Source organism: Myotis nattereri (assembly GCF_964212035.1).
Source record: "Myotis nattereri genome assembly, chromosome: 14".
Classification (NCBI taxonomy): Eukaryota; Metazoa; Chordata; class Mammalia; order Chiroptera; family Vespertilionidae; genus Myotis; species Myotis nattereri.
The window spans coordinates 41995927-42010104 of record NC_138089.1 but is presented as its reverse complement, the minus strand read 5'-3'; the positions used below and the strand labels follow the sequence as shown (position 1 = coordinate 42010104).

General features: G+C 39.7%; 1 protein-coding gene across 3 annotated transcripts in view; it reads left to right on the top strand.

Annotated features, from left to right (window-relative positions):
- ZNF385D (zinc finger protein 385D) overlaps window positions 1–14178 on the top strand; it is a 696979-nt gene that overhangs the window by 582197 nt on the left and 100604 nt on the right. For all 3 annotated transcript variants that reach the window (XM_081105789.1, XM_081105791.1, XM_081105790.1), the window contains one exon: window positions 1604–1714. In XM_081105789.1, the coding sequence (XP_080961915.1) occupies window positions 1604–1714 (111 nt within the window). The remainder of the gene's footprint in view (window positions 1–1603; window positions 1715–14178) is intronic.

Below are 14178 nucleotides of genomic sequence, written 5' to 3'. Positions count from 1 at the left end.
AAATATAGATAGGAACTTCCTCCTACCTACAGTGAGAAGAGCCCATGAGTCAACTGGTTCTGATGATTTGAAATAAACAAAAGGAGGTGGGACTTATCAATGACTTGTTTAGGGCAGTTAACAAACTACAGTGTATCACAGGTGATTATTAGATCATTATTTCACAGGCCCATTCTTAATTTTGATGTGTGTCCGTCAAGTCATGTCTGAAATATTCCAACCCATTGGGATCACTCTCATAAGGACTTTGTATCTGATGAGAGTTAAGAGTTCCATCCCTGGCCGGTCTGGCTCAGTTGGCTGGAGTGTTATCCTGTACACAGTCGGTTCGAGGTCACGGGTTCAATTCCCAGTCAAGGCACATATCTAGGTTGTGGGTTTGGTCCACATTTGGGGTGGGTACTGAAGGCAACAGATCAATGTTTCTCTACCCCTTCCTCTCTCTAAAAATAAATAAGCATATTTATTTTTTAAAATGCCATTTGAAAAAAAAGGGTTCCGAAGTTCGCAAGCATTCACCAGAAGCCATGGCTACATGTGTGACATTTAAATCATTTTGAAATGTTGTTGTGTGGTGTTTTTTTTTTTTTTTTTTTTACCACATGAGATATGGATAGTATGCCAAGAATGACAAAAGGAGTGTGAGGCTCACGTTAACCTTGATCTCACATGTACTACAATGGAGAATCTGTAATAGCCAACATTTATTGACTTCTTAATGTGCCCAGTATTGACTGTGCTAAGTTAATTTCACGAATTATCACTTTTAAACCTCATAACAACCTTAACAGACACAGATTAGCAAAGAAGTTGTACATATAGTAAGAAGCAGATCAAAAATTTTACCTGACTCTAATAGTTGAGAACCACTAATGTGCACTGTAGGACAGAGCTTGATGAGGAGACATTATGTTTTATTAAAGCTGGATTATTGATATTATGTATTTGGTGTCACTTGTCCTGTCCTGGGAAATGGGATGGAGTGAGATAACTGATATGTGGCCAAACTCTTTGAACCTCAAATAATAAATCCATAGGATATCAGTATGTATTAGGGAATCAATAATTTGTTATTGATTGCGTTGATAGCTCTATATATTTGAATTCTTAGAAAGCAGGAATTGTATACTATATTCTTGAGGTAGAAAAGATATAAAACATAGCATAAGGTTGGATAATGGTGCATCATTTATTTTCAGAGCTGATCCTCTGACCAAGTCTATTTTGAAGTCCATTTAGGCCAACGGTGCAAACAAACTTCTGTGTAAGATTGCTGGCATTTATAATAACTTGAGTTTTGATAAACCTTTAATTATATTTTAGGATTATTAAACTGAGACAATTGTTAATCCTAAGTGAGAAAAACATTTAGTATGCAGACTCTAATGGGTACATTTATTATTCCCTTATCATAGTGAGCTTTGAGTTTTATTGTTTTCTATTTTTCGACAAAGTAGAAATGCCATTTCTTTAAAAAAAATGTTTTTTTTAATGTGAGCAGTAGATTGAAGCTGTACAGATTGGCTTTTTAATGAAGTAGGCAACATTCCAATGGAACTGACAAGCTTTATTTCTATTTGTTGTATTTTTTTTCTCATTACAGATGGACCCGATTCAGAAAGCTGTAATAAATCATACATTCGGGGTTCCTCTTCCTCATCGAAGAAAGCAAATCATATCATGCAACATTTGCCAGTTGAGATTTAATTCTGATGTAAGTTTATCATTTAGTGTGCAGTAAAAAAAAATGTATTATGCTGTTCTGATCTTGCTGAAGAGATTTCTTAAACATGTTTTCTCCAATAATGGAGCTCGCCAAAATTCAGAGATAATATTTTAACTCCTTATATGCTTTAATTTTGGAGTTTATTATGTTTGGTTGTTTACTCAGGAAAAAACTCACAGATATAATCTTATACTATACTTCCTGTTTAATGGTATTGTTTTAGTCTCTTGAGAATGCTAAATGTAGGTTATAAGCTTTCCTTTTGGGGAATAGTCAAATACAGGACCAGTGAGGTTTTTAATAAATTACACCTCTGAAATAAGATAGATACCAAATTATATTTCACGGTCAAGATTTTGGCTTTGTAAATTCTATTTGCCTGCCTGGGTGGTACCCAGTTTCAGATCAGTCCTGTGTCCTTAATTATTTTTGTGCCAGAGCCCTCAGTTTACTGTCCTAGAAGTATTATCACTTTAACAGTGGCCCTAATGACCTTAAAGCCCCTAGTAAATAAAACTGAAGTGGAGAACATGGCAGATGTTAGACAATTGTAGACTGACCAGTGCTTTGCAAATTATTCACAGAGTTATTTGCATCATTCACATCATTTCTAAGGATCAGGGAAGACTCTTGGTTCATCACCATGAAGTTAATTTCGGCTCATGTCCAACGTGAAAAATACTGCTCCTCGCAACCTGCTTTGGTGTGGAGTTGGTTCTGAGAAATACAGAAAAGAGCAGGAATGTTGGTTTGGAAGGAATAGAAATTGGCCACTTTGTGGATACTCTAACCAGTGGTCGGCAAACTGTGGCTTGTGAGCCACATGCGGCTCTTTGGCCCCTTGAGTGTGGCTCTTCCTAAGCCTTAGGAGTACCCTAATTAAGTTAATAACAATGTACCTACCTATATAGTTTAAGTTTAAAAAATTTGGCTCTCAAAAGAAATTTCAATCGTTGTACTGTTGATATTTGGTTCTGTTGACTAATGAGTTTGCCGACCACTGCCTAAGCAAATACAGAACCTCATCCTATCAAAATGCCCCCTCCAAGGTGTCAGCATCTTGCCCCTCAGTTGCTATGTACTGTGGAGATGACCAACAGATCTGGGTTCTAGAGAATGTTTGGCCATCTAGTATTTAATCTCCCTGGCAACCAGGTCCCTCGGATGCTTGGTGGCGAAGATAGCAGATAATCAGGCACAGGAAATAGATGGGACATAACTAGAGTGGCTTTTTTCTTCTGTGAACACATTTCATTTTGTATAAAGATTACTACTCTCCTATGAACTCATACCTACCAGTGCAGCACAATCATCAGGTAATTTTATAGCATTCCCTCTGTTGGCTGAAAAAAGAGAAGAGTGGGTTCTGCACAGCATCTGGAAGGTATTTGCTGCTATAAAACAATACACTAAACATACTGCATTTGACTTGGAGGGGTGGCTTTTGCTTTGTTTTGTTGTGTGTTTTTTAATACTGAGCACATTGGTTTGAATTTTAAGAAATTTACTATTATTTAGTTGGTTAAGCAATAGTATTTTCAAGGGATCAATATTACATAGTAATCTCTTCCAGCTATTGTAAAAAAAATGAAAAGGAGGAGTCTGACATATAAATATAAGAGTTCTGAACTCAATACCGTTGATCCTTGAACAACACAGGTTTGAACAGCGTGGATCCACTTTACATGGACTTTTTAAAATAAATATACGTACATTACTGTATATACATTTTTCTCTGCCTTATGATTTTCTTATTAACATTTTTCTCTAGCTTACTTTATTACATAAGGATACAGTATGTAATACATACAACATGTAAAATATGTATCAATCAACTGTTTATGTTATCAGTAAGGCTTCCAGTCATCAGTAGGCTATTGGTAGTTTTAGGGAAGTCAAAGTTATACACAAATTTCAACTCTGCAGGGCATTGAGCTCCCCTAACCTTCGTGTTGTTCAAGGGTCAACTGTAATTGCAATTTGATCAGTTTTTTAGTAAATATATTTTTTATTGATTTCAGAGAGGAAGGGTAAGGGGGAGAGAGATAGAAACATCAATAAGAAAGGATCCTTAATTAGCTGCCTCCTGCATGCCTCCCACTGGGGATTGAGCTCACAACCCGGGCTTGTGCCCTGACCTGGAATCGAACTGTGAACTCCTGTTTCATAGGTTGATGCTCAACCACTGAACCACACGGGCCAGGCAGTTTTGATAATTTGTAAACATTTAGTGAACAATCAGATAGTTTTGTGATTATGATTTTAAGTGGCTTCTTATTGGTTCCTTTTCTTCTTAAATCATACTGATATTTTACTCATCTTTTGAAATAACCTCCTGCCAACACTTTCATTGTCAATATTTTCCTCTGTATTAGGAAAACCATCTGCCACATCTGGGCTAGCTCCTTTGGTTGATTATCCCCAGTGATGGATCCCTCACCACTTTCAGACAGTTATTTCATTTCTTTCTTTGTCTTTTTTATTGTTTCTTATCCAGTAGATATTAATCAAAGTCATGTTTAAAGAGTTTAGAAATATTGTCAGGTATGCTTTAGACAATACATATATTTTTCATATATGATTATTAACATAATACAGTACAAAGAACATTAACATACTTCTTTTCTAAAATTTAATTTTATTTCCATGGTAAGAAAGAATAGCAATTTATTTTGCTAATAAAGTTTCAAGGTGATAGAGGAATCAATATGTATTTATTAGGGACAATTGCTTTCATTCTCAATCAGGGTCATAATTAAGCAATTGCAGGCATGACCATTCACTACATGATTACTGTGTTAATCTTCTATTGCTTATGCAAACAAATTATCACAAACCTAGTAGTTTAAAAAAACACCACACAGATGTATTATTGTATAGGTCTGGAGGTGAGAAGTCAGACATGGGTCTCACTGGGCTAAAATCAAGGTGTAGGCAGGGGTATATTCCTTCTGGAGACTGTAGAGGAGAAATCAGTTCCCTGTCTTTCTTTTCTAGTTTCTGGAGGCTGCCCTGTTTCCTTGGCTCATGACTCCCTTCAATCTTCAAAGCCAGCATGACTGACCGAGTCTTTTCTCTATTACTCTTCCGCTTCCCTTTGCCATGATTAGGGACCATTGTGATCACAGTGGGCCCCCCTGTTTAATCTATGGTCATTTTTCTATTTTAAACTCAACTGATTAGCAACCAAATGTCATCTGCTAACTTAATCCCCTTTGCCATGTGATATAACATATTCATCATTTCCAGGGATTAATGTCATTAATAAATACCATTGCTCTGCCTAGCACAGATAGTCATTCAGATGTCTGATTTAGGTTTGAATTGGATTTTATAACCCCCTGAATTCATCAGATAATCACTCAGTCCAATTTTGTGGGTCTGCATAAACTGAACGCATGTGCATTCACTGCCCTCACATTTTTCCTTATCTAGAACTTGAATGTAAATTCATTATGCAGTGCTAATTTTTAAAATTGGAGTTTTAAAAAAATCGGAAGACCCGATATAATTGAGTTTATAAATGACATAGCAACATTTTAACTGTGATTTATAAGCAAAACATAATTACTGCAAAATTGAAATACAGGAGTAGAAACCCCTTCAGAGACTTTAAATATATCTCTGTAACATTATTATGCCAATAAAGGAACTAATGTGCTGGAAATATTAGTTTTATTTACTTATTGACCCAGTCATATCCATAACTATTAATTTTTATATAATATTTAAAACTAAACACCAAGATCAATTGGATTGATTATCTGTTCATTCACACATAAGAAAATAATCTTTAAATAAAGGGAAAATACATATATATATATATATATATATATATATATATATATATACATATATATATACACACACACACACACAGATATATATATAAATACAGATACACACACACACACACACACACACACACACACACACACATATATATATCATATTGGATCATTTTAACCTCAAGAAAGGACATTATAATCCCAATACAACCGCCTCTTTGTTCTTTTCTGATAAATCTGGAATTTATCTTCCTGTTTCCATTCTTAAATCTAGAATCTTTTTGGAAAAGCAACATTGCAATTCCCTTGTGTGCTTGGTTGAATCCTCTATCATGTAGGAAAGTATTTTTGCCTTATGAGCCTTTTTACATTTCAAAGCTTTTTACCTTTTCAGGGAAAATAATAGTTTGTAGTTCTTTTCATCTCTGCATCATGAAAATTCAATTTCCTTTTCCTCTAAGCTTTTATTTATTTTTTAACCCTTTATATTATAAACTTTATAGTTTGGTGTTATGCTGTACCTGTTTCCTGTACAGTTCACTTTCCATTTTTGGCCTTGCAGATATCTTTTTAAAATCCGGCATTATTTTGTATGTAGTTTAAATCAGATTGCCTTCTCCTGATGTAGGCTGTTCTCTGAAAGAAAAAAAAAAAACTATTCTCAAGATTTATATGAAACACACATGGAATTATGCAAAAAGCTGCCAATTAAAGACTGAAAGGTTGTCATTTGCCCAGTTATGTTATCAGCATTCTAAAATAAGCATAAATTAGCATTGGCCTAGGCAAGTTATTAAGTATGCCTTTGAAAGACAACTTTTAGCAGGGCCGGCATGGATGTAGGATTAAGGGAGGTGGAGAATGATTACTCAATAACTGTTTATAGATTGGAAAATAAGATCTCAGACCCCAAACTAAGAAATCATAACATAGTAGCATCTAAGAGTCACTATGGTTTACCTCTTAACAATAGCATTTCATAATATGTTAGAAAAAGAAGAAAACTTCTGCCAATTTCACATGTGGAAACGTAAGTGGGGAGTGTGGGAGATTTATACGAGGCCTCACAGGGCCATTGTCCACTTCTCAGAGGTCGCTGCCTCATCTGGTCCAGGTAGGCCAGCAAGTCCATCCTGAAGTTCCAGCGGATCCTGCAGCGAAGGCATGAATGGAGACCTGTGTGTTCCCTGCCCCGTCAGGCTGTCTCAGAGAGAGGGCATGAGGCCTCTCTCTCGGTAGAACTGATGGGATGCAAGCAGAGCTGCTGTGGAAAGTCATTCCCAGCCCAGGCTGGGCTTCATCAAAGGATGCAGGAGGGCTCTCCAATGGCTTCAGTCATATTTAGTCACACCCACAGTTTGGTCCTAAGTACCATGAAAATTAAATATAAACTCATGTTACTGAACTTTAATATAGTAGCCACATGTCCTTTAGGAGTCAGGACTGTCAAGCATTGATTAGTTCAGGGGACTGGGATAAATCTCATTAGGGGATCCCATTGTTTATAGGCTTCTGACCCCTCTAAAGGGGGATCCTTGGGATCATTACCCATAGAATCGCTTCATTGCCAAAGGTGTTATAGTATAGACATCATTGTTCCTGTTCTGCATTTTAGAACCCAGAAAGGTAGTGAAACTAAGCAATATATCTGAATGTAATTCACATCTCTGTCATAATGTCCATAACCAAATGTGGCAATATAAGGATGAATATGAAGAATCTTTTTTTCCTACCAAATGACCAAATTAGATAATTAAAGTTTCTTAACCTCATGTCTTAAGACACATCTTTTACATGTTTAAATCAACATATATTTGGGGTTGGCTTCTGATATTTAAAGGAAATACTACTGAGATGGAGAGAAAAACAAAAACTAATGGTGATTGTATTGGAATGGGAGAACTATTCTTTTACTTATTTCTACTTTTCTTTTTTTCTAAATTCCCTTTATTATAAGCATGCTTAAATTTTATGAAGGGAATGTTGCATCTTCTATCCTATTATGCTTTTTAAACTGCATGTTTTGTACCAAATTATGCATTCCATTTTCAAGGCCTCTGTTGCAATTTTCTGTTTCCTCATGTGTGTCTAGCAGTGTCTGCAGTCTCAAAACATGTGCAGGAGAGTTCATAGATATTATCATTGTCCAGATTTCAGCATTTTATTATATATCCTAGGAGAAAGGTTAATAAAAATGTATGCATGGAAGCTATGCATTTAACCCCAAACCTAAAATAGTATATAGGGAAGCCAGGTGGGATGGTAAGGAAATCATTGGATCAGGAATTAAACTACTTGTGGTCTAGATCTGTCATCTCTTGATTGACTGTGCGTCCTTGAGTCTTCATTGAGCTTACAGGTTCCACAATCATTAGTTCACTTGACATTCAGAAGCACCAAGGACAAGCAGGATGGTTCCTGGCTGAAACATAACCACTGCCGGATTATAAGAAACTTTGAAATGGAATGGCACAGCCTCTAGAATTTGGCATTGGAGACTCACGTAACTAAATGCTAGTACAGTGTTAATTTTTCCCAAAGCCAACATCTCTTCTGGTCATGGGTCCATTTAGAGCAAAATAAGTGAGTCCATGTGCTGGAGCCCCAGGATTCTCTCTGGTCTTACCATGTTCCCATATCCCAGAGGAGCTGATGATAGAATGAATGGCCCATGGAAGGCAGAGGTATGGCACCAGCTTGGAGACGCCACCTGTTGATGTTGTAGTTCTGTCCTCTAGGATGTCGTGTGTGCTCCGAGCCAAGGACGGTGCTGCCATGGGTCTACGCACCAAGTGTGGCTTCTCTGGCTGCTAGACCTAAGGACCCCTCTCCTAGGGTTTGCTCCCTTCTCTTTGACTTTGAACCAATTCCCCTTTAGCTTCAGGTAGCAAGAGTGACTTCTGTTATCTTCCATTGAGCCCGACTGGTGTGCTGACTGATCAGCATCTCATGGGATTTAAAAACAAAAACTTTTAAAAACAAAAACAAACAAACAAACAGAAAACCTTGATGAATCTTAGGTTTGCAAAGTTTGAAGTCACAGACAAGCATTATTTGTAGTAACTACAAAGTAGGATACTTTGGGTGAATAGCTTTTTTAAAAAAAAAAACAAAAAACATTGTACTAGTATACTTTTTACTACATGGAGGTGGGATAATATATTTGTGTGTTTTTTTAAATATATTTTTATTGATTTCAGCAAGGAAGGAAGAGGGAGAGAGAGATAGAAACATCCATGATGAGAGGGAATCATGGATCGGCTGCCTCCTGCAAGTCCCCCACTGGGGATCAAGCCCACAACCCGGGCATGTGCTTTGACTGGAATCAAACCTGGGACCTTTCAGTTCTCAGGCCGAGGCTCTATCCACTGAGCCAAACCAACTAGGGCTCAGGTGAATAGCTTTGAAGGCCACTTGGCCCAGGCTATGGGGAAGCTGAACACCCCACAATAGAGAGCACCTATCTAGTGATGGGAATTTGCGGGATGTGGAGGGACTGGGAACTGGGTAATTGATGGTCCTAGAGGAAATTACCTGGATTCAAATTCTGCCCCACTAGCTATATGGCTATGGGCAAGTTCCTTTAACTCCCCGTGCCTCAGTTTCCCATGTGTAACAGGGGGAGAAGAATAGTGTCAACCTTATATACCTGTTTGAAGATTGAAAGGATTAACACACATAAAGGGCTTAGAAGAGCCATCTGGCACATAGTGCATTAGACACACAGCAAGTGTGAGCTATTTAAAATGCTTTATCTTCCATACTATGAAAAATTCTCTCTCTCTCTCTCTCTCTCTCTCTCTCTCTCTCTCTCTCCCTCTCTCTTTCTCTCTCTCTCTCTCTCTCTCTCTCTCTCTCTCTCTCTCTCTCTCTCACACACACACACGCACACACAATCTCATTTGCACGCTTTCAAAATAACTTCCATAAGGCAACCAAGGCCCAGAGAGGTTAAGTGACTTCCCCAAGGTCACACAGCAAGTTACTAACAAAAGCATGTCTGTAATGTGGACTAAGGACTCAAACCTGATTTTTCCTGTATTCTGAGCATAGGAACTAGGTCACACCTGGCCCCAAGGAAGTCACACACAGCTCTGCACCCGTGGGCCCTGAGGAGGAAGTGATTCATCCATGCCCTCTGCTTCTAGAAATGGTGTGTGTGTGAGAACAGTGTGACTGTATTTTTTGCCCCTCAATTTCTTTCCAATGTTTTTCCCTGAAATTGCTCTAAAACTCCGGGTCCCCATGGAAACGTCAGGAAAGACTGGCTATTGACTCTAAGTGAAATTCTGCTATGACTGCTCCCTTGATAACAAATGGATGTTAAAAGCCTGGTCCCAACAGACGCCTGCTGTAGCTCATGGCCAAAGCCACATTCTCCCAGGACTGAGAGGGTGAAAGAGACAGTGCAGTCTCTAGTCCTGGGCTGTGGTGGTCAGCGTGGGGGAAAGGGGTAAATGTAACCTGAGTCCCAACTGTCACCATCAGGAACAGGACAAGGTGTTTCCCAGATATGTTTATGATAGGAGGCTGGGGTGATTTAAAAAATAAAATAAGCCCTAACTGGTTTGGCTCAGTGGATAGGGCGTTGGCCTGAAAGGTCCCAGGTTCGATTCCGGTCAAGGGCATGTACCTTGGTTGCGGGCACATCCCCAGTAGGGAGTGTGCAGGAGGCAGCTGATCGATGTTTCTCTCTCATCGATGTTTCTAACTCTCTATCCCTCTCCCTTCCTCTCTGTAAAAAATTAATAAAATATATATTAAAAAAATAAAAATAAATAAAGAAAAGAAAAGAAAACTTTGTTCTGGGCACTGAGCCTGTGCATCGGGGGGCAGCGCACAGCACCCGAGCCCCTTAGTGCTGGGCAGCAGCCCCCCCCTTTAAAAAAATAAAAAATAAAATAAGATTTAAAAAATAAGATAAAATAAATAAAAACTAGCCATTCCTTACATGTTGTAAGGATTATAAGACATAGCATATAGGCATTCTATACTAATAAAAGCCTATGTGGTCTTCACGCCCTCCTGCCATGATGCCCTCATGCTGTAGCAATCCATCACCAGGAGGCTTCATGCACAGCTGGCGTGTGTGGGTGGGCAGGGCTGTGTGTGCAGCGAGGTGTGTGCGGGTGGGTGGGGACTTGACTCTGCGTGCCCAGTGTGGAGGCAGGACCCCTGGCTCTGGCCTACTTCTTTGGGGCAATCCATCAAGGAGCCCCAGATGGGAGGGAGGGACCTACCTCTTTGGGGAGATCAATCGTGGGGCTCCCGCACTGTGAGAGGGCACAGGCCAGGCTGGGGACCCCCCCCCCCCCTGCCCCGAGTGCACGAATTTCAAGCACCACATCTCTAGTTGGAGTATAAACTATATAGTGAATAAAATGGAGAAGTCATTTTTTTATTTTATGGGATAAACAGTGCAGTTACAATTGGTGTGTGGTGTTTTTTCTGAATGTTAAATTCCTTCTTAAGAAACACAAACGTTTGAAGACCCTTTTGTATTTTCTAAGTATTCCAAGGAGTCTGTTCAGGTTAAAGTGTCTGTATTTAGTGCGTTTTTTTGTTGATTTGAGGTTCTCATTCCTTGTAAATCTTTACCTTTTACCTCTTAATAGCTGCAGGGGCAGCCTGTCCCCAGCAAGCAGCATGTATTAAAAACTCTCAACCTCTTTATGTCTGTTGCTGCTGCTGCTAAGTCTCAAAGGATCTGAGGGACCCAGTTGTAAATTAAATCTTCACGCAGCTTGAGCCATCTCTTTCATAAGAGACTGTCCTCTGTGAGTCTCCAGGACTGACAGAGCTATTTAGAGCTTTTCCCTGTGCACCAGGGTTTTCCCACCCAGGGCTTTTCTTCTTCAAAAGCAGGGCTATGGCAGGGCCATTTGGCTTCTGGGACCCGATGAGGTTCAGTTGGGCCATAAGGTCACCCTATGAGGTACTAGCGCTGGAGTATGTGGTGCTGGACTGCAGGTTGTGGCTGAGTTTGAAACAAATGGCTAGCATGTCTCTTTGGATGATACTCTGCGTGTGCATTGGACACCATTTCATCCTTCAGTGTCACTAGCTTTTACTTCTTTAAATGGAACCTACATCTCTGTTGGAATTCTTAGAAAGCAAAACTTGAACAGAAAGACCAAGTGAGAGATAGTGGCTGCTAGATATTTCAGGAGAAAATAACCAGTCAGGAGCCCAGGGATCTATTTAAGCTCTGTACTTCTTTCGCAGGCTTTTAAAAATAAAATTTCAATGTTGGGACATTATAGGGCTCTCTGAATCTAGCTTTGATATTCCAGAGTTTCATCTGTGGATGGTATGAAGAGTAAGAGACTGAGAAAAGAGACATTTTTATGAAAGAGTCCATATTTCTCTGGGCTTCTTTTCTTTTTTAAATTATGTTTTTATTGATTTCAGAGAGAGGAAGGGAGAGAGAGAAACATCAATGATGAGAATCATTGATCAGCTGCTTCCTGCACACCCCCTACTGGGGATCAAGCCCACAACCCAGGCCTGTGCCCTGAACAGGAATTGAACTTTGATCTCTGGTTCATGGGTCTATGCTCAACTACTGAGCCACATTCACTGGGCTCAGCTTCTTTTCTTTGTAAACAAAGAAAAACACACTAATAACATTCACCTTTCTATTGAATTTTCTTAGACATGGAAAATTTGACCTTGAAAAGTTAGAAAGAGAAAGTTGGTTTTAGATAAGTAAATCTATAATAATAAAAGCGTAATATGCTAATTAGACCTGACGTCCTTCCAGAGAACCTTCTGGACAAAGCTGGGGCTGCAAGGGAAGCCCAGGTCCTGGGTGCCTACCAGGGGCCGGAGGTAAGCCCGGGTCCTGAGTGCCAGAGGGAAGCCAGTGCCGGCAGCTGGGAGAAGGAAGGCCTACTCTTGCACAAATTTTGGGCATCAGGCCTCTAGTCTATATATATAAAAGCCTAAGCAACCGTTCTGCTGGTTGCTATGATGTGCACTGACCACCAGAGGGCCAACGCTCAATGCAGCAGCTGCCCCCTAGTGGTCAGTGTGCTCCCACCAGACACCAAGCTCACGGCTGGCGAGTGCAGCTGTAGTGACATGAGCCTCTCCTACAGACACTCCCCCTGTGCACTCCTCCCCCATCTGTATCAGGACCTGCATCAGGACTGACTGGGTGAGAGCCTGCAGCCGCTTCTCAGTCATGGACACGCTGGTATTGCCCTAGGACAGGCGCGCAGAGACTGCAGCGGAGCGGTAGCGAGCCTACAAAGCAGTGGTGGCAGGTGCAGCAGGGTCAGGATGAGTGGAAGCAACGTGGCGCCTGGCCTGGGCTCAGGCTCCTCCCTTGCCACCTGCCACTTCCTGCACTACTACATCCCTCGGGGGATGTTGGACTGCAGGTTTCCACCTGATCCCTACAGACCATGCTGAGAGACCCCACCGGTGCACAAATTTGTGCACCAGGCCTCTAGTGTGTACATAACCTCTAGTAATCAAAGAGATATTTATATTTCTATGGAGTACTGTGAGCACCTCAGAGAATTGCTGTGTATTATGACTAAGAGATGTCTAGGAAACCATTCTGTCCATTTTAAAGACTATATAGATGGGAAAATCAAAGGCCAGAATATGTAGTTGACTTTTTCAAGGTCTTTAAGCTGTTGAAACAGACGGTAGGACTGGAAACAGGGCTCTGAAGTCCCAGCATAGCACCTGTATTTATCATCTAAAGTGACATGCCCGCAGGGAAATTGATTTTGAAATTTGCATTGGCATCAGATGACAGTTTTCACTTAAGACAATGGATCACTTAAGTTCTGTTCACAATACAAAAGTTAATCAAGGTTAGTACCAGTTGTACACTCCTAGCTAGATTGCCGGTAGTGCAGTTAGCTAAAATAGTGAAACACATTTCAGAACTGAGAACCACTTAAAGAGCAATAACATTGTAGTAAGTATTGAAGGGGGCATAAGGGAATCTGTTTCATCAAATGCTACCTCTTAACTGTGATGAATTTGTGGAGAAGGTTAAGCATGGGCAAAGCATAAAAGGAAAGAATGTGATGGGGTGGGTACTGCTTGTTGAAACAAGAGATATGTTTCCAATTAAATGAACTAAATGTCATCCACATGTCCCCAAAAGATGAGGCAAGAAGCTTATTAATCTTGGGAAAGCTCTGCAAGTCTTAGATATCACTCAATAAATGTTGAGTAAGTCAATGAATGAAGTGCTTGGGACTAGAAGGATTTTTCATGTAATAAGAAAAATTAAGGTGGAAACAGGAATCTCTTAGTTGGCATAAGTTTCAGTTTCAGTGGGGCCATTTAGAATAATAGCTACATTTTGATAAAAATGGAACTTGAGGTTGCCTTTCCCCGGGTGCCTGATTTTTCTGCAATGCAGTGGACATCCTAAGCAACTGGTTCCCTAAACCCTAAAAAAGAAAATTCCCATGAATCAAAAGGGAAATGAATAAGTGGAATTAGATTTTAGTGCAGCCTGGAAACTTATTCTTACAATTTTGAAAGCTTGCGACCTTTGAATTTTTAGTTATTAAAAAAAATCACTATGGTCAAAAATCCCATATTTTAACTTTATGATTATACCCTGAAGAGCACATTACTGTTTGACTAATGAAGTATTTATTATCCATGGAATAAAATCCTTGATATAATCTA